Here is an 18,668-nt window from a genome sequence, read left to right on the forward strand (position 1 = left end):
CCACCACCCAGATTTGATTTGAACTGTCTGGCTAGTGTCACCGATGTTACAAGTACAGGCTTGAGGACTAGATCCCAACCCCTCTATCTAACTGCACTGTCTATAATATCTTACTGCCATAAGTAAGATATTGATTGAGCAAATGGTACTGGGAAAATGGGACACCCATATGCAAAAAAAAGAACACCGTAAGAAAACTACCTCAAAACGGATCAAAGACCTAAATGCAAAACCTAAAACTATAAAATGTCTAATAGAAAACATAGATGAAAAATCTTTCTTCTCTTAGATTAGGCAAATACTTCCTAGATATGGCATCCAAAGACTAAACCATAAAAAAAAAAAAAAAAAAACTAAAAAGTAGACTATGTCAAAATTTAAAACTTATGCTTTTCAAAAGACTGTTAAGAAAATGAAAAAATAAACCACAGACAGAAAAAATAAGTTATGAAGCACACATCTAATAGAAACAAAAAAATAAAAACTTGTGTAAAGAATACGGAGCTCTGGGTCACCTGCATGACTCAGTGGGTTAAGCGTCTGACTTTCGATTTTGGCTCAGGTCATAATCTCAGTGTCATGAGATAGAGACCCATGTCAGCTCCAGGCCCACCAGGGAATCTGCTTAAGATTCTCTCTTTGTCTGTCCCACTGCTCACTTGCCTCACTCACATTCTCTCTCAAAAATAAATATATCTTAAAAAAAAAAAAACAACAACAAAAGAGTAAGGAACTCTAGACTTCAGAAAGACGACAGAGTGGGGGATCCTAAACTCAACGGGTCCACAGATCCAAGTAGGTAACACCACATCAGTGTAAATGAGAAAAGCAACCCAAAGAGTGGCAGGACAGACTCTCCACCAATAAATGTAGAGAAGAGGCCAGGAGAGTAAGAAGGGCAGAGATATGGTTCGGAGCAAAACAGACCCAGGAGAGTGTTCGCGAGAGGGAGGGACACATGGTCACAGAGAGGCAAGAGGCGCTGGCTCCCGCACAAGCAACCCCGGGCACGGGTGATCCGCATGGGGAAAATGAATCCCCGTAACACCTGGGTTTGAAAACCAGAGGGCCCTAACATCCAAAGTTCTCCCCACCAGTGGGGCTTAACACCTGGAATTTCACCATCAGTGGGAGTGGCTCTGGGAGAGCTGAGAGGGCACAGAGAATTGAGTCCCTGTCCTTGGAGAAGTAGAACAGACGGCCCAGCGGGGATAGGGCCCAGAAGCAGCAGTTCGGCAAATGCCTGGGGTATACAGGAGGGAGACTGGAGGTTTATTTACTTATCTCGGAGCTTGTGCTGCAGAGGGTAGGGACCTTTGGGAGACTTCCCCCAGAACAAAGGAGCTGGTGCCACTGCCCTCCCCTGCTCCCCAGCCTAGACATACAGACACCTGCAAAAACCAGCTGCAGCACTAACCCTCCCCACCGAGCTTGCCAACAGCACGCCCTGCCCCTGCGTGCTTCTGCAGGTCCACCCCCCCTCAAACCAGGAGGGCTCAGCAGGAGTTGCCCCAGGCTGCCGGAGGTCCCCTCAACTGCACAAGCAACGCACAGGAGACACCCCTGAAACACCAGGTTCTGCAGAGCAAAGCTGCAAAACAACTATAAAACAAGTAACAAAATGGGCACCTGGGTGGCTCAGTGGGTTAAGCCACTGCCTTCAGCTGGGGTCATGATCTCAGGGTCCTGGGATCGAGTCCCACATCAGGCTCTCTGCTCAGCAGGGAGCCTGCTTCCCTCTCTCTCTCTCTCTGCCTGCCTCTCTGCCTCCTTGTGATCTCCCTCTGTCAAATAAATAAAATCTTTAAAAAAAAAAAGTAACAAAATGACAAGAAGTACTTTCCTATCAATAATTCCTATGAATGTAAATGGACTCAGTGCTCCAATCAAAAGAGAAGGGGGTGACAGAATGGATTAAAAAAAATAAGACCCGTCCATATGCTGCCTACAAGAGACTTATTTCAGACCTCAAGACACATGCAGATTCAAAGTGAAGTAATGCATTTAGCATGCAATTGGAAGTGAAAAGAACGCCCAGATAGCAATACTTCTGTCAGACAAAACAGACTTTAAAGATTTTATTTATTTATTTGACAGACAGAGATCACAAGCAGGCAGAGAGGCAGGCAGAGAGAGAGGGAGAAGCAGGCTCTCCACTGAGCAGGGAGCCCAATACAGGGCTCCATCCCAGGACCCCAGGACCGTGACCCGAGCTGAAAGCAGAGGCTTAACCCACTGAGCCACCTAGGTGCCCCAGACTTTAAAACAAAGACTGTAACAAGAGACAAAGAAGGACACTATATAAACATACAGGGAATAATCCAAGAAGAAGAAACAACAATTGTAAACATTTATGCACCCAACATGGAAGCACCCAATACATAAAGCAGTTCATAACAAACATGAAGGAAATAGTGGAGAGTAATACAGTAAGGGGCGGGGGGGCTGTAACATCTCACTTCCATCAACAGATAAATCATCCAAACAGAAAATCAAGGAAATAGTGGCTCTGAATGACACATCAGACCACATGGATTTAACAGATATATTCAGAACATTCTATCCTAAACCAGCAGAATACACATTCTTTTCAAGTACACATGGAACATTCTCCCAAACAGATCACATGTTAGGCCACAAAGACAAGTCTCAACAAATTCAGAAAGACTGAAGTCATTCCATGCATCTTCCACAACCACAACACCATGAAGTTAGAAATCAACCACAAGGAAAATCTGGAAAGAGAACAAATACACAGAGGTTAAATAACATGCTACTAAACAATGAAGGGGTCAACCAAGAAATCAAAGAGAGAATTTAAAAAATACATGGAGACAAATGAAAATGAAGCCCAATGGTGCAAACTCAGGGATGCAGCAAAAGCTGTTGTGGGAGGGAAGCTTATAGCAATACGGGCGCACCTCACGAAGCAAGAAAAAGCTCAAACACACAACCTGACCTTATACCTAAAGAAGCTCCCAAAAGAACTAACCAAACCAAACCAGTAGAAGTAAGGAAATCATAAAGATTAGAGCAGAAATGAATGAAATAGAAACTAAAAAAGGGAATAAAACAGACCAATAAAATAGGAGCTGTTTTTTGAAAAGATAAACAAAATTGATAAACCTGTAGCCAGACTCATCAGAGAGAGGACTCAAACAAACAAAATCAGAAATGAGAGAAAAGAAATAAAAATGACTCCACAGAAACACAAAGCATTATAAGAGAATATTATGAAGAATTATGTGCCAACAAACTGGACAACCTAGAAGAAATGGATAAATTCCTAGAAACATATAACCTGCCAAAACTGAATCAGGAAAAGCAGAAAATTTGAATAGACCAATTACCAACAATGCAATTGAATCAGTAATTAAAACACTTCCAACAAACAAAGGTCTAGGACCACAGCCTCACATGTGAATTCTACCAAATATTTAAAGATGAGCTAATACCTATTCTGCTCAAAGTACTCCAAAAATTAGATGAGGAAGAAAAGCTTCCAAATTCATTATATGAGGCCAGCATTACCCTGATACTAAAACCAGATAAAAGACATAACAAAAAAAGAACTATAGGCCAATATCTCTCATGAACATAGATGCAAAAATTCTCAACAGCATACTCGCAAGTTGAATCTAACAATACATTAAAAAATCATTCACCATGATCAAGTGGGACTCACTCCTGGGATGCAAGTGTGTCTCATTATTCACAAATCAATCAGTGTGGATACATCACATCCACAAGAAAAAAAGTAAAAACCATATGATTATCTCAATAAGACAACAGCTTTTGTTGCTTTTATCTGCAACAAAAGCATTTGACAAAGTAAAACATCCATTCATGATCAAAACCCTCAACAAAGTAAGTTTAGAGGAAACATACTTCACCATAATAAAAACCATACATGAAAATTGCACAGCTAACATCATATTCAATGGTGGAAAACTGAGGAACAAGACAAGGATATCCACTTTTGCCATTTGTATGCAGGAGGTCCTAGCCACAGCAATCAGATAAGAAAAAGAAATAAAAGGCATAAATATTGATAAAGAAGTGGTAAAACTTTCACTATTTGCAGATGACATGATACTATATGTAGAAGACCCTAAAGACTGCACCAAAAACTACTAGAACTGGTAAAAGAGTCCAGTAAGGTTGGAGGATACAAAATCAATATACAGAGATCTGTTGCATTTCTGTGCACTAATAATGCGGTCGCAGAAAGAGAAATAAGGAAAGAATCCCATTTATAATTGCACCAAAAATAATAAAACACTTAGGAATAAACTTAACCAAAGAGTTAAAACACCTCTGTTCTGAAAACTATAGGACACTGATGAAAGAAATTGAAGATGACACACACAAATGAAAAAGCCATTCCATGCTCATAGGTTGGCAGAACAAGAATACGGTCAAAATGTCTATACTATCCAAAGCAATCTACAGATTTAATGCAGTCCCTATCAAACTACCAATGGCATTTTTTTCTTGACATCACTATGCATCTACTGGATTACAATAATGATTACAAACAAAAGAAAAACTGACAAAATCAAGTGGCAAGCATGTGGGGTAACTGAAATTCTCACTCATTGCCTGTGGGAGTTCAAAATGGTACAGCTACACTAGAGAACAGTCTGGCAGTTTCTTGTAAAGTTAAGCATATATTCACTATGTAGCCCAACCAGCCCACTCCTAGGTATTTACACAGATGAAATGAATAGTTATGTTCTCACAACAACCTGTATGTGAAGGTTTACAGTGGCTGTACTGACAACCACCAACCACTGAGAAAACCGAATGTCCTTCAGCTGGTGAATGGATAAACTGCGGAACAGCCACATAATAGAACACTATATGGCAATAAGAGGGAGCCACCTACTGAGATTAGAGAGTTGTGTGTGTGTGTAAAACAACGCGGTGCATATTGAGTGCGTAATGTTACGTGAAGGAACCCAGAATTGAATGAATGCCTGTCTGGATCCACTCATAGGATGTTCTGAACAAAGTAAAGCTGCAGCGACAGAAAGCGCGTCAGAAGTCAGCAGGGGCTGGAAGTGAGGGAACTGGACATGGGGGGAGGAGGCAGACCACGAGGTGGGAGGAAGGAATCTGGTGGGGGGAACGCGACTTTTCTTGGAGTAGTGGTGGTGGTTGCAGACGGCATGCGTTTTGAAAAGAGTGAATGTTACTGAATGAAAATGAGACTTGAATTTTATTTTATTTTTTAAAAGATTTTATTTATTTATTTGAGAGGAAGAGAGATAGTGAGAGAGAGCGTGAGCCCAGTGTGGACCCTGAGATCATGACCTGAGCAGACGGCAGATGCCCAACCGACTGAGCCACCCAGGTGCTGGGCGGGATACTTAAATCTTTAAAAAACAGTAAGAGTCTATTTGCTCTTCCTAAAAGGAGAGCGACAGCATAGTGGAGAGGGTAAAGATATGGCCTGCGCAGCTAAGAGCCCCAGTTACTGCATCTGTGAGACAGGAAGAAGGGTGCCGCCCTCCTTGAGTCATGGCGACTGGATGAGACGAGGTGTACGAATCACTCAGCCCAGGACCGAGCATGAGGGACGTGCCCCCAGAGCTCTAGCAGGCATCCTAACATAGAACATTCCCTGAGAAAGGTCACTCCTTCTCCAGCACTTCCTGGATGTTGCGCGCCCCGTGGTGGGCTACATATGGTGCCTGGGACACGGGAACCCAGACGTCTGTGTCCCAGCCGCTGTCACCTGCCCCCGCCTCAGCTCCCTGAGCCAGAGCCTCTTGCAGACCACAAGCTGAAAGAAAAGCGTTTTTGTGCAAGACCTGGAATGGCTGCAAGAGAGAATTCCTGTCACCACAAACTGCGGAGCCACCCTCTTCTTGCCCTGGGGTGGAATTCTGAACGCACCAGAGCACCCCGAAACAGCCCAGGAGCACAGCTGCCTGCTGTCTGGGGAGAAGGCGGGGCTGTGACGAGCCGGCAGCATGTTCCAAGGAGACACAATAGCTGCATTGTTGATCTCCCGGGCCAACTTTGTAGGCCGCAGACCAGGACCATCTCACCTAGCCCAGGAGCCTCTCCCATTCCGTGGCAACACCGCAGATGGCATCGTGTGGTCAGGAAGTCAACCTACTCCTTTCCTCCCTTGAGCGTTCAGTGCAAGCCAGCCCTGAGCTCACCCCAGGGACAGCCTTTCTTCTGTTGTTGGGAGAAGCAAGGCAGAGAAAACACATACTCAGAGTGGGCTTGGACCCCGTGAAATCTGTCTTTGTCTGTCTGTCTCTCTCTCTCTCTCTCTCACACACACACACACCATTCTTCAATCCCTGCCAAATCTTCCTGAAGATAAGGTAATCCGGTTACGATGAAAACATCAGACACAGGGCCCACGCTCCACTTAGGCTGTTAAAACCTATAATATGAAACAACTCAGAGCTGGTTGAGCTCATCAGCCCGCCACAAGGCATTTCTGCTTACAATTAATTTAGCAAAATGGAAGAAGGCAGCAGAAAAAAATCTCGGTTTACTAAATGACCTTTAAGTAATTGCTTGTATTTTAAATAGACTCAAGTTACCATCAACTTCTTCTTGGGCAGAGAACTCTCCTTCCCTTTGACTACAGCTTTAATTCTAACACTGCCTTGATTACTGCTTCAGAGAATCTCCGTTTCTTCCGTGGCTCACTCCTGAATCTGCTGCCCGCTTACCAGAGTCTAACGGAATAGCCCCGTCGAGGCTCAGCGTCTGCAGGACCTGAGCACAGCACCCCTGGAAGGCGCTCCCCATGTAGGGTGCTGGGCCACTTCCGGCCTCCATAATGCACAATATCAGGGATCCTCAGAAGGGACCAAAGAGAGGAAATCCCATGCTACACATGAGGATCTGCAAACACGGGCTGAAATAATTACCAAGGACAATAACTAACAGCTTCATTCCTATGGAAGAGATTACAAAGGAAATGGAGTTAGCATTGAAGCATCAGGAATGAGAAGCTTACTAGGGCTTCGCCCCGGCTTCCTGCCCCCACCCCCAACAGAGCCATTTATTCAACTGCTTCCAGAAGGGATACATTTCCAGAATGACTCTGCTCAAGTCTTTCTCCACAGAAGGCCCTGTGGTAAAGGATCTGGATCCTTCTGGGGATCTCAGACAGGCTGGTCCTGGGTGAAAGGCGCACACGTACTTGGAAGCCCCCAGCAGAGTGAGATGGTTTATCCTCACCTCTTCTCTGCCTCTAAAGCTTTGAATTCACACTTAACAGGCTTGAAAAGCAAATCGCAGACATCCCATCAAGATGCTCTAAGACTTTGAAGTGCTCCCCTCTACCCTAAACCCCACAGCGACGGTGAGTAAAAGAGAAAAAGAGAAGCCAGAAATAGCTTTATTAATTCAAAAACAAGAAAAAACATCTCCCTGGACCAAGAATCAAACAGCAAAGCAAAGCAAGACGCCAAGCTGATGCTGGGGCCTCCTCCGCTCTGGAGGCCGCAGCAGCAGGAGCGCCCTCCGTTCCCGTGGTTAGAATGGACTAGAAAGGCTTCCCGCAAGAAAGGCGAGAGGCTTTAAGCCAGCAGATGAGATATCTGTTAATAGAAAGAGGCAGAAGACACAGGGCTGATGACTTTTTCCTTAGGCTAAGTAGATATAGAAGCTCTGGGCCTGGAAAGGTCAGAAGACACACTTCTAGGTACAGAGCACCAAGATGCCCATCGCCTACGTAACCGTGTCAGCAGAGCCCCGACACCACTGCGGCCCACTGGTTCCCTAGCATGTGATTTAAGGGAGCTTTAGCTCTAGAAACATGAAATAAATGCCAGAAGCCGAAAGGGAGTCATCTTGGGAGCAGGAGAGGGAAAGTGGTTTTGTTTTTTTTTTTTTTTAAAGATTTTATTTATTTATTTGACAGAGGGAGAGAGATCACAAGTAGGCAGAGAGGCAGGCAGAGAGAGAGGAGGAAGCAGCCTCCCCGCCGAGCAGAGAGCCCTAACGTGGGGCTTGATCCCAGGACCCTGGGATCATGACCTGAGCTGAAGGCAAAGGCTCAACCCACTGAGCCACCCAGGAGCCCCGGGAAAGTGTTTTGAACTGGCTTCTAGCACTTTGATTTTTCAAATTGTATGCACCTATCACTTACATAAAAACTAAAATACAGAACTGGAAAGACAGTAAGAAATACCATTAACGAAGGATCATCTGAAGGTTATGCCGTCCTTGCTTCCCTCTGTATAGTGTAAATTTTATTCTCAGAAGGGAGCAAACCATCTGGGAGATAGGAAACAAGAGTAGATCAATTTTAACCCTTTGTGTTACTTTCATTAAATTATAATTTGAAATTGTGTCTATCAGCCACATTGAAGAATATAATAAAAAATCAGCTATTTAAATAATTGTGGAAGTCTGCTAAGGACATTACCTTAGGAATTGTGTGGGACCCTCTGGAGTGGCTCTGGCCTCAGTACTGGGAAAAACTGGGCTTCGGCCCAGGAACCTTGTGTGTCCAGCCTCATGGCTACTGTAAATTCTGAAATTAGTCCTTTAGCTTTGGCTGCTGGGACATTTAGAGTAATTTGTGATTGGTTTCTGGTCACTTTAGAGGATCCAACAGAATGCCTTTGGGGCACTGACTTGCTTTTGTCTCATTTCCTGTCACTCTTATTTCACAAATTAACGTAAGATTTACAGCCATTTTAGCATACACACTCATCTGCCTACATTTACATATTTACACCGATATGCAGAGAGATGTGTATTGATGTGTGCCTGAAAGCCCATCAGAGGCTTCTGAGTGGTGGGAGGGTGTGATGAGACAGAACTCATTGGGGAAGGAAGAGAAAGGAAGGGAAACACAGTAGGTTGGCCTTTGGGGTCATGGCCTTGAATGCCAAGCTGAGTCTGAAGTTTTATCCTGAAGATTAAAGCCAATGACAAATGTTTTCCAAAATTCCGAGTAAAGCAGTGACATGGAAACTGCGGTGGTTCAGAAAACTTACTGTAGGACAGGGTGCAGGACGAATGACCGAGGGGACATGGAGGGCCAGGGGCTATTTCAATAATCCAGGAGTGAGGTGAGGCAGCGGCATTACTAGTAAATGGACAGACACCATGTTTCAGAAGAAGGATCAGATGTAACAGGCTTTAGGAAAGAAAAAGTGACATGGGCAGGAAACACAGCTTTTTTTTTTTTTGCCATAAAGCAGGTGACATCCAAGGAAGCACGCTGCATACCAGCCACAAACTTACAGAAACCATCAGTGCCTGTGGGTCTGTTACTCTGCTTCTGTGACCTAGGATTCTGACTTGTGCAAACCACAGGAGAAGTCAAATGGTTCTGAAACCTCCCTTAGAAGGTAAGTTCTATTCCTTCCAGCAATTAAGCTGCTGATGACTAGAAATGACACATAGCTCCACACGTGCCAATTACAGCCGCTCTGAAAGGCCTCCTGCCTTCCTGAAGCCGGACAGCACATGGGCCCAGCAACATGCAGACGGCACCCTGATAAATACCACTTGACTCGAAACCCTGCTGAGATGAATTTCTCAGGGTCCAAAAAAAAACAGAAAAATAATGTTGAAAACTTTAAACCTTGGAACCAAAGTGAATTCAATTTTGACTTCAGTAGTTTTGAATTTGTAATCTTTGGGGGATGCACTTAAGCTGGCTTCATACCGGTCTTACTTTGTCAAAGCAAATCAGTGATACGGAGATTTCAGGAGGAACATTTACATCACTAAACAGAATAAAATTCTCGGGTAAATAGAAACTTGAAAACAAAACTGACAAGCTGATTGAAATCACATCTGTAGTCTCATCTCAGGGTATATACCCCACTCGCTTCTCCTAGGAAACATTTAGAGAAATGTGGGTAACAGAACTGGGAGGGGCTTTAAGGGCGTCCAGTTTAATTGCAGGTGTTAGACACCGTGTTTGTCTTTCTCTGTCCAACTTATTTCAGTTACCATAATGCCCCCAAGGTCCATCCATGTTCTTGCAAACGGCCCGATGCCATTGTCTTCAAGGGCCGAACAGTCATCCAGTGTATATACACCACGTTTTCCTGAACATTCATCTATGGTTGGACACTGAAAATTGTTTCCATGTCTTGTTTATTGTAGACAACGCTGCGATGAACGTGAGGATGCGGCTATCTGTTCAAATTAGTGTTTTCATTTCCTTTAGTTAAATACCCAGAAGCGGAACTTCTGGATTATACGGTTGTTCTAGTTTTAATTTTTTGAGGGACATCCGTAATGTCTCCCACGGTGGCTGCACCAGTGTGCGTTCCCACCAACACGTCCCACACAAGCCTCCCCTTTTCTCCACAACCTCACCAACACCTGTTATTTATCTTTCTGAGTCTAGCCGTGCTGACAGGGGTGAAGAGATACCGATGGCCAACGGGCACATGAAAAGATGCTCAATGACGGTCTGGGGAGAAATCCCAGCGGATCCCCTACAATCCCGGCACAAGTGGCTGTCACAAAGGGCTAGCACAAAGGGCTAATTCTTGGGCAGGAATTAGCAGCGGGTCCGACTTTTCCCGTTTCGTGCATTTATTTCTTTTTCACTAAAAACTAACTGTGTTCACTGATTCCGGCCTCGGTAGAATGAGCACAAGGTCCCTGAGCTCCCGCAGTGAGAACCGCAGCCTCTCTGCATTGATGTTGACCCCAGAGACCGCAGGGCATTGTACGGTTGCGAGGGAGGAGGACTAGATTCCGTCTCAAGATCTAAGTTTGAGACTTGGTTTTGCCACGATTTCTTCACCCTCTCCCACAGGCACACCTCTGAACCTCTCTGAGTTGCATTTCCTAATTCACAATTCTTGAGTTAAATGACAGTGATTATAAAAGACTTCCCACAAACACAAAACACTCTACAAAAGTAAGATTTATTCAGATAACTCAATTGTGTGCAAACTAAAAGTCAATAGATTTGATGTGAGGAAAGCACATGAATAAAAGGAGAAAAGTTTTTTTTTTTAACCTAAGTTCATTCATTGTCTTTATAGCTTTTATTTTGGCTTTTCTTTCTCAGAGAGTAAAAGTTGCTAGAGATAAGTGATCTCTCTCTGCTATGAGCATTATAGCAAAAAGGCTTATAGACCAAATTTTAAGGAAATAACAAACTAGAATTTGAGCAGCAGCTTCAACAGCCATAACGTACCCCAGCACCCCGCTGTATGCTCTAACAGCGCGCCGGCCTTCAGGGTCCTTTTCGTTATATGTTTAACGCCTAGATTCCCTCCAGAATCAAGTTCCATAGATCCCTACCTGACATTAAACCTCTCGCCGCTTCGTGGGTGCTAGAAGTTCAAGGAGATAAAACACGTGTCCCATCACGCATTGTTTTTATCCACCTCCGTTTCCCACTCTGCCCTGAGAGTCATTTCCTTGAGGATTGATAAAAGAAAAGCAGAATTCTCTGAGAGGTCACTGGGATCCTGCCTCTGAGATGCTCCAAGCTGGCCCCCCCCACACCCTGCCACGTACCTTGTCTTGGGTTTGGCATCGGAAACAGTCACATTCGAAACAGTATTGGTCCCTCAGCTGCTTGCGGCGCTCCTCACTGGTCATCAGCATGTCCAGGTAGCAGATGGTGAGCTGGGGGGTGGTTGCACAGAGGACAGGGTCACGTGGCTGCAGTGCTCAGCACCTCTAACACGTGCTTACATCACTGCTGATTATTTAAGCAGAACACATTTTGAACACACCAAAAAGCACAAAAAGTAAAGAGACTACTTACAATCTACGCAAATAATCACATGTAAAATTTTAATGCATTCCCTTCGGGTATTGTTGTGTGGTGAGCACCTGTATATTATACACTTACTTTAAAGACCCAGACTCCTGATCACTATACACTTGGACACCTCGTCTCTGAGCCACCAAATAAGAGACTATTGAGAGCTGGTGTGTGTCGGGTAGTAAACGCTATAACCATTTGTGATCAGAGAAGCCAGATCAATTCCGGCCACCAAAGGGGAGGCAGGTGACATACCCAGCTGTTCTTAAATCCTAATCAGTCCCGCAGCCTCATGGAATCTGAAGTCAACCAAATTTGGTGGCTTTGAAGTTAGGAGACCGTTTTACTTGTGACTACATAGATTTAAAAAAAAAAAAAGAAGAAGAAGAAGAACTAATGTCAGAACGGGATCCTAGATGGAAACCCCTCCTTGGGCCTTCAACAGTGGTTATGTTGTCTTGAATGGTGAAAGGTCAAGCTTCACTTGGAGACATGGGTCTTTGGGTAACATTGTGATGTTCACACATTCCACACTCGACCAGGCTAATTCAACATACACAAAATGGCCCCCTGATCCCTTGGCCTGTTCCGTTCCTGCTGGACCTGTCCCAGTCCAAGCTGAGAGCAATGCAGCTTTCGTGTCCTTTAAGCAGAAAGTTCAAAGTCATCCTTGACTTCATTCTCCCTTTCCAATTCTTGCCCAATCCACCAGGAAATTCTGTGCACTCACGTTAAAAATATAGCCAGAATCTACCACTTTCTATCTCTCCCAATGTGACTGTCCTGGTCTGAGTTGCCTTCCTCTCTTGCCCATAAAACAAGCAAGTCTCACAGCCGGTCTCCCTGCCTCCCCTGTCCCTCCCGCACGACACCCTCTAGGCGGTGATTCTCCATGATTTTCTTTAAACCTAAGACAGATTGTTAAGACAGATCAGCTCTTCGCTGTGTTCAAAATGCTCCAAAGGACCCTGCTTTTGCTTACGGGCCACATCCTGACAAGGGGTCCCCACAGCGCAACTCAGCATGTGGTTCCAGGGGCTGTGTCACCAGTCCACAGTAATGTCAGAAAACAAACGCAAAGGAATGTTTAGAAGCTTCTACAGGAGTCTGGTAAGATACTTTATATGACTCTAATAATAAAACACTGGGCTTTTAGCTCCTATGTTTTTAAATTTTCATTTTTCCAATAATTTAATTTCATGAAATTTAAAAAAATATTAGTCTGCAATGGATGAAGGCTAAGAATAATTATAACGATAATCTCAACAACAATCACCACCAGCCCAGTTCCCTAATAAGCACCAACTCCCCACCAGCCTTCGGTTCTCCTGTCCCCATGCACCCACACTCCCACGCCCATCCAACACACTGGCTGTGTCCCCTGTGGTGCTCCCAGAACCCACAATGGGGCCCCCTCACTTGTGCTGGGTTTCAGTCAATCTTGCTTCCTCCCTGGAGTCTGACCACCCGACGCTCCCCACCTCGGGCCCCTCGTCCCCTCATACTTTTCTCCTTTTCTCGGCAACAGGTGTCCACTTGTCACATACTATGTACAATACTTCTGTATTCATTTTTATGTGTAGAAAGTAATCTTGGGGGTGTGTGTGGTGGGTGGAAGTGGGGGTGCCACAGGAGAGGACAGCAGCAGGACCATCCACTGCAGAAGGTGACCAAAGCTCCATAGAGCGAAAAATTCCCAGGTGCTTTTTCTTAGATGTAAAGTTTTAAGACTTAAAAGACTTAAAGCACTTTGTGTCTACAAAGCACATCTTACATCCTGGAAAGCATGGTAGAGCACAGAAGGCCACGGTCTTTGACAGAAAACATAGCTTCGGGAGGGCCACAGTGGAAAGGAGGCCTGGTCAGCCAGCCAGAGCGGTCTCACCCACCATGGCTGTCCCCAGGGTGACAGGAGCCACAGCTGGGTCTGGCTGGCTGGCTCTCTCTAGACCCTTCCCACGTTAGGCAACTATAACACGCCACTCTGAAACACAGAAACAAGAATATCTAGCCTCTGGAAGTATAGACGCTGGTGTCACTGAACACCTAGGACGTGCCAGGCACTCACGGAGCAAGGCAGCACGCGACAACATGCGACAATGTGGGTGGATTTGCACATCCACATCAAGCCGGATAGTCTTTCTGCAACACAGCTGCTTCTCATCCTTCCAGGGGCTGAACGGAGACTCGCTTCTTGAGGGGCTGCACCAACACTGACCCTAAAACGCGTAAGCCTGTGCGACACAGTGTTCGATGACAACGGGACTCCTTCGGGATGGAGTCCCGTTTTTTGCTTTGTGATCTGAAGCCAGAGCTGCCTGGGGGCCATCCAGCAGGCAAGTTCCTCTTGTTTATAGACAACACTATGTACCAAATTCCAAATAACCAATTCTGAAACGGCCTTGTGTTTCTGTCTGGGGCAACAGAGGCATTCGCCTTGTCTCAGCAGCCTCTGAGGGCCCTCGATTCCTTAAATGAGTTGACGGTAAAACGAACTGAACTCCGTGCTCCCTCTTGGGTTGGCTCTGGGACTCTCCTTAATCCAGCCCGACGGCAGTCATCAGCCCCCGCCATCAGATCAGATCAACTGGCAGTAGTTACTGCGTCAGTACGACGTGCCCTGTGTGAGGCCAACAAATCCAGGGCCAGAGAAAGAAGTGTGGCTAACCCAAGACTGAATTACACGGGCCAAAACTCATGAGTGATCATGCCAGCCAGTGAACAGCCAATATGACACTAGTTATCTCATTTAACCCCACTACACAGACCCTGACGGAGTCCGTCCCTACCCTGTTTCTGCCCGTGACCACTACCTGCACTGGGCTATGGCTTCCTAACGCGCCTCCCCACCGCCTGTGGTCTAGCTCTCATCTTTGAAACTTCTCTGAGAGATCTTCCTAAAACTCACATCTCATCACATCATTTCCCTATGGGAAGATTATTTATTTATTTATTTGATTTATTTTTTTTTAATTATTTATTTTATTTATTTATTTGACAGAAAGAGATCGCAAGTAGGCAGAGAGCCAGGCAGAGACAGATGGGGAATTTCTTTTCTGGAATCTCTGCTGAGCAGAGAGCCTGACATGGAGCTCGATCCCAGGACCCTGAGATCATGACCTGAGCCGAAGGCAGTGGCTTAACTCGCCGAGCCACCCAAGTGACCCCACGTGACGATTTTTGATGACTTCTTGCTGCCTGGGGGGTAAGGCACACAAAGGCTTCCCCACTGATCTTCTGTCTGCCTTTCTAGCCTGGATATCTCTCCGGTCACTTTCCAGTCTTCACGGTTATATACCCTGCAAAGCCTCGGAAACAGTGTGGGTCCTGAGCACCCCTGCCCCTGCCCCTACCAGCCTATGCTTGCCCAGCACCATCGGCTTCTTCTGAGTGCTCTCAGCCCGCAAGCTTGACTCAAACATGCCACTTCCCGCGAAGACTGCCCCATCCCCCCCCTTTGTGCCTCCTCCATGTTCCTCCAAGTTCACAAAAGACTCTGTGTCAAAACTAAGGGTCTCAATGGCAAAACATTTTTATGCATATTTTCGGGGGGGAAGCACCATAGGTTACTAATGGGCAATGACACTGAAATCATTTTATCAGCCAAAGATAAAAAACCTTTCTTGAAGACTCGCTGCTTCACCACTTTTACTTAAGAATCTGCTCACTACGCGTAGGGCTCATTTAGCAGGAACGTAAATGTGAAACTTGCCATTGATCAGTGGATGCTTTAATGGCATAGAACAAAATCGCATTAAAATATTAATGCCACTGACCATTGCTTTGCCATTTTAGAGCAGCTTTTATGGGAAATGCAGTAAATCACTTGCAACATTAGAGTGAGATGATGAAAGATATCTGCTGGATATGGATATGCTGCTTACTTGAAAATTTCAAGGCAAAGGAATCCCTTTTCCATGAAGTCCATCTTTTCATTAAGTACAAAAGAGTGGATAAGAAGACCAAATTAAAATTAGACTTCGTTTTCATTTCTGGAATCACACGGTGACAATTACGAATTTTGCTGCGGGTACTGGCTCTGAACGGAAAGCAAGACAGCAGGTCTCACTTATCTTTCAAATCACACCTGCCTGTTAGGCTTTCTCCTCTCGTTGTCACACCCTTGTGCTCCGTCATTAGCAAATCAGGCTAATTTTAGCTGCTTCTTCAGATCCCCCATCATGAGCTGCCACCCGAATTCCTCCTGACTTCGGGGTGCCACTGTCACCTCTTGCTTGGATTACTGCATCAGCCTGACCCTCACTGATCCAAACTTGCTTATACACGGAAAAATAGACTGCTGCTTCAGTGGCACCCCATCGCCTGTCCCCAACTCCTTCACGAACATCTACTGAGTGCCATCTCAGTCCCATCTACTGAGTGCCTCCCATAGACCAGACATGGCAGGAGTTCCTTGATAAAGCCCCCGTGGGGTCCTACAATCACGTCCGGCCCCTGCATATTCCTTCCTCAGCTGGTCACATTCAAAGTCTCCAGTCTATTGATTAGAACACTTCCTGCTCCTTGAAATCACTATTCTGTCCCTTGCCTCTGTGCCTTTGTCTAGAACGCCTTCCTGTCTCAGCCAGCTGGAACTCTATGGATCCTTTGAGAGTCCAAGTCACTTCTCTGGAAGCCTTTCTTATCCCTCCCTACCCGGGGCCCTTCCACTACTTGGGTGCCCCGATCCGAATGTCTATAAAGCCCCGTGTACTTTATCCTACTGTACTTTTCCTATTGTTACTACTTTCTGTTCTGTGCCAGTTTTCTTGTTTATACCTTAAGCTCCTGAAGGCAAGGCTAGGTCCTACTCATCTTTGTATTCCCAATGCCCACCCCAGGACACGACACCCAATTAAGTAGTCAAATGAGTTAGCACATAACTAAAGAGGTCTGAGGGAAGAAACAGACTGTCTTAATCTCACAACAATTTAAATTAAAACTGATAGGACAGATGCTGATATGCTCAGTTTGTGCAAATCACATTTCTCGAAGTTGATATGGCTCCAGAGGTAGCATCTGTAAAAGCTACAGCCTCTTCTCACCAAGAATTCCCAGGAGGGTGGCCCAGACTGTCCAGCTTTCTTCCCTGATCCACATTTTAGAACACTGTCAGCAGATAATACGCATTTCATGGTTTACCCAAACCCTGGAGAGGCAGCCGTTAGCAATCCAGCATGAGGGCCATCCCTCAAACCTTACTATAGACCTGTCTGTAGCAGGTACTAGATGAGGAGACAAAAATCCCAAAGCAAAACCAAACCAAACCAACTAACCCAAACCAAACCGACAGACCCAACAACTCAGCATTGCCGTGGAAATCCTGAAGTAGCAATGTGTAGCAGACAGTGCTGGTTTGAAGGGAAGGGTCTGAAAGCGGTCCATGGAGTGGCTTCATGTGTGGAGAAACAAAGGGTAGGAAATTTCCACGGTGACTTCTACTCTGGAAACTTCGTAAATCCCCAGCTCTCCTGGGCTGAGGTCCGAATGTTCTCATCTTACTGGCAACGGCTAGCTCTTGTGTTACTTTCTTTCTGGGGCCCACGGGACACACCTGGAGATTAGAGGTAGTTTTAAAAATGGCTCTAACATTCAATTCCACCTCTGTTTTGCCTTCAGCAAGCCTTATTCACTCACTCAACAGACACAGAGTAAGGATTTTCTCTACAAGAAGCACTATGCAGTGTTCGCTCATGGAGCCTATATTCTGGGACTCACATCCCAGGGAGAACAAGCTAGCACTGGGGGCTCCCTGACAAGCAGTAAAGCCAAGATGCAAAGCTGATGCTATGAAACTGCCAAAAGCTTCCAAATTTACTTCCTTGCTCAGTTGATCTAAAGCAAATATTTGCACAGTAAAAAGAAACTGCCCTTTTAATCAACCTCAAAATGTTTTTTTCTCCTGGTTCCCCCTCCGCCCCATGTCTGCCCCAAGGGCCCAGTTTGAAATGTGCAGGAGGAGTGTCAGCGGTGGGGATGGGGCGCTACAGGCATCAGGGGACTCAGGACAGCAGCCTTCAGCAACGCACGCATCCTACACAACGAGCTGCTGATGCATCCGGAATGCCAACGGTTCCCTGGGTGATAAGCAATCCTGGTCTTTATGGAAGCTCACTTGAATGGAAGTCAAGTCAACAGGGAGCCATGGATGCCTCCTGGGGATAAGGCCAAGTACCGGGTACTGAAGAAGATACGGAAGTAAGACACAACAGCCTGCCCTCATGGAGCTTATGGCCCAACAGAGAGGTCATCAGAAGAGCCAGAGGAGATCTCAAAGCAAAAGACATTTCCTTCAACCTGGGAAATCAGGAAGACGTTTATAGAGAGATGATGTTTGAAAGGACTCGGAAAGGTGTGTAACATTAATAACACAGGAACATGGGGGAAGGGCGACAATTGTGCAGACAAAATGTCACCCACCAAAACATGCACGATGGGGTGGTAAAAATTTTATTTTCTGGAAAAAAAAAAAATCAAGCTCATAGACATAGAGAACAGATTGGTTGATGCCAGAAGTGGGACAGGGGTGCCAAATGGGTGAAGTGGGTCAAAGAGAACCAAGTTCCCATGATAAAGTCTGTACAGCATGGGAACTACAGGCAACAATACTGCAAAGCCTATTTGAAAGTCACTAAGGAGTAAATCTTAGGAGTTCTCAAGAACTCTTGAGAAAGAAGAGAAAACATTTCTGTAACTATGTTTGGTGATGGATGTTCACTGGAACTAGTGTAGTGATCATTTCACAACATAGACAAACATCAAATCATCGTGGGTTACTCCGGAAACATACAGAATGTCGTATGGCGATTACACCTCAATTAAACAAAATTATCTTCCGAACAAGATGGTATGAAGGACTTAGGGAAGGAACCCTCCCTTTGTTGGGAAGATGCTTTGGTAAGTATCATGTGGGAACGGATCTGAGTGTGCA

General features: G+C 45.4%; 1 protein-coding gene across 2 annotated transcripts in view; it reads right to left on the reverse strand.

Moving 5' to 3' along the window:
* SMYD3 (SET and MYND domain containing 3) overlaps nt 1-18,668 on the reverse strand; it is a 778,929-nt gene that overhangs the window by 194,011 nt on the left and 566,250 nt on the right. For both annotated transcript variants that reach the window (XM_059144970.1, XM_059144971.1), the window contains exon 8: nt 11,485-11,595. In XM_059144970.1, the coding sequence (XP_059000953.1) occupies nt 11,485-11,595 (111 nt within the window). The remainder of the gene's footprint in view (nt 1-11,484; nt 11,596-18,668) is intronic.

The sequence above is a fragment of the Mustela lutreola genome, chromosome 14 (genome assembly GCF_030435805.1).
Source record: "Mustela lutreola isolate mMusLut2 chromosome 14, mMusLut2.pri, whole genome shotgun sequence".
Taxonomy (NCBI): Eukaryota; Metazoa; Chordata; class Mammalia; order Carnivora; family Mustelidae; genus Mustela; species Mustela lutreola.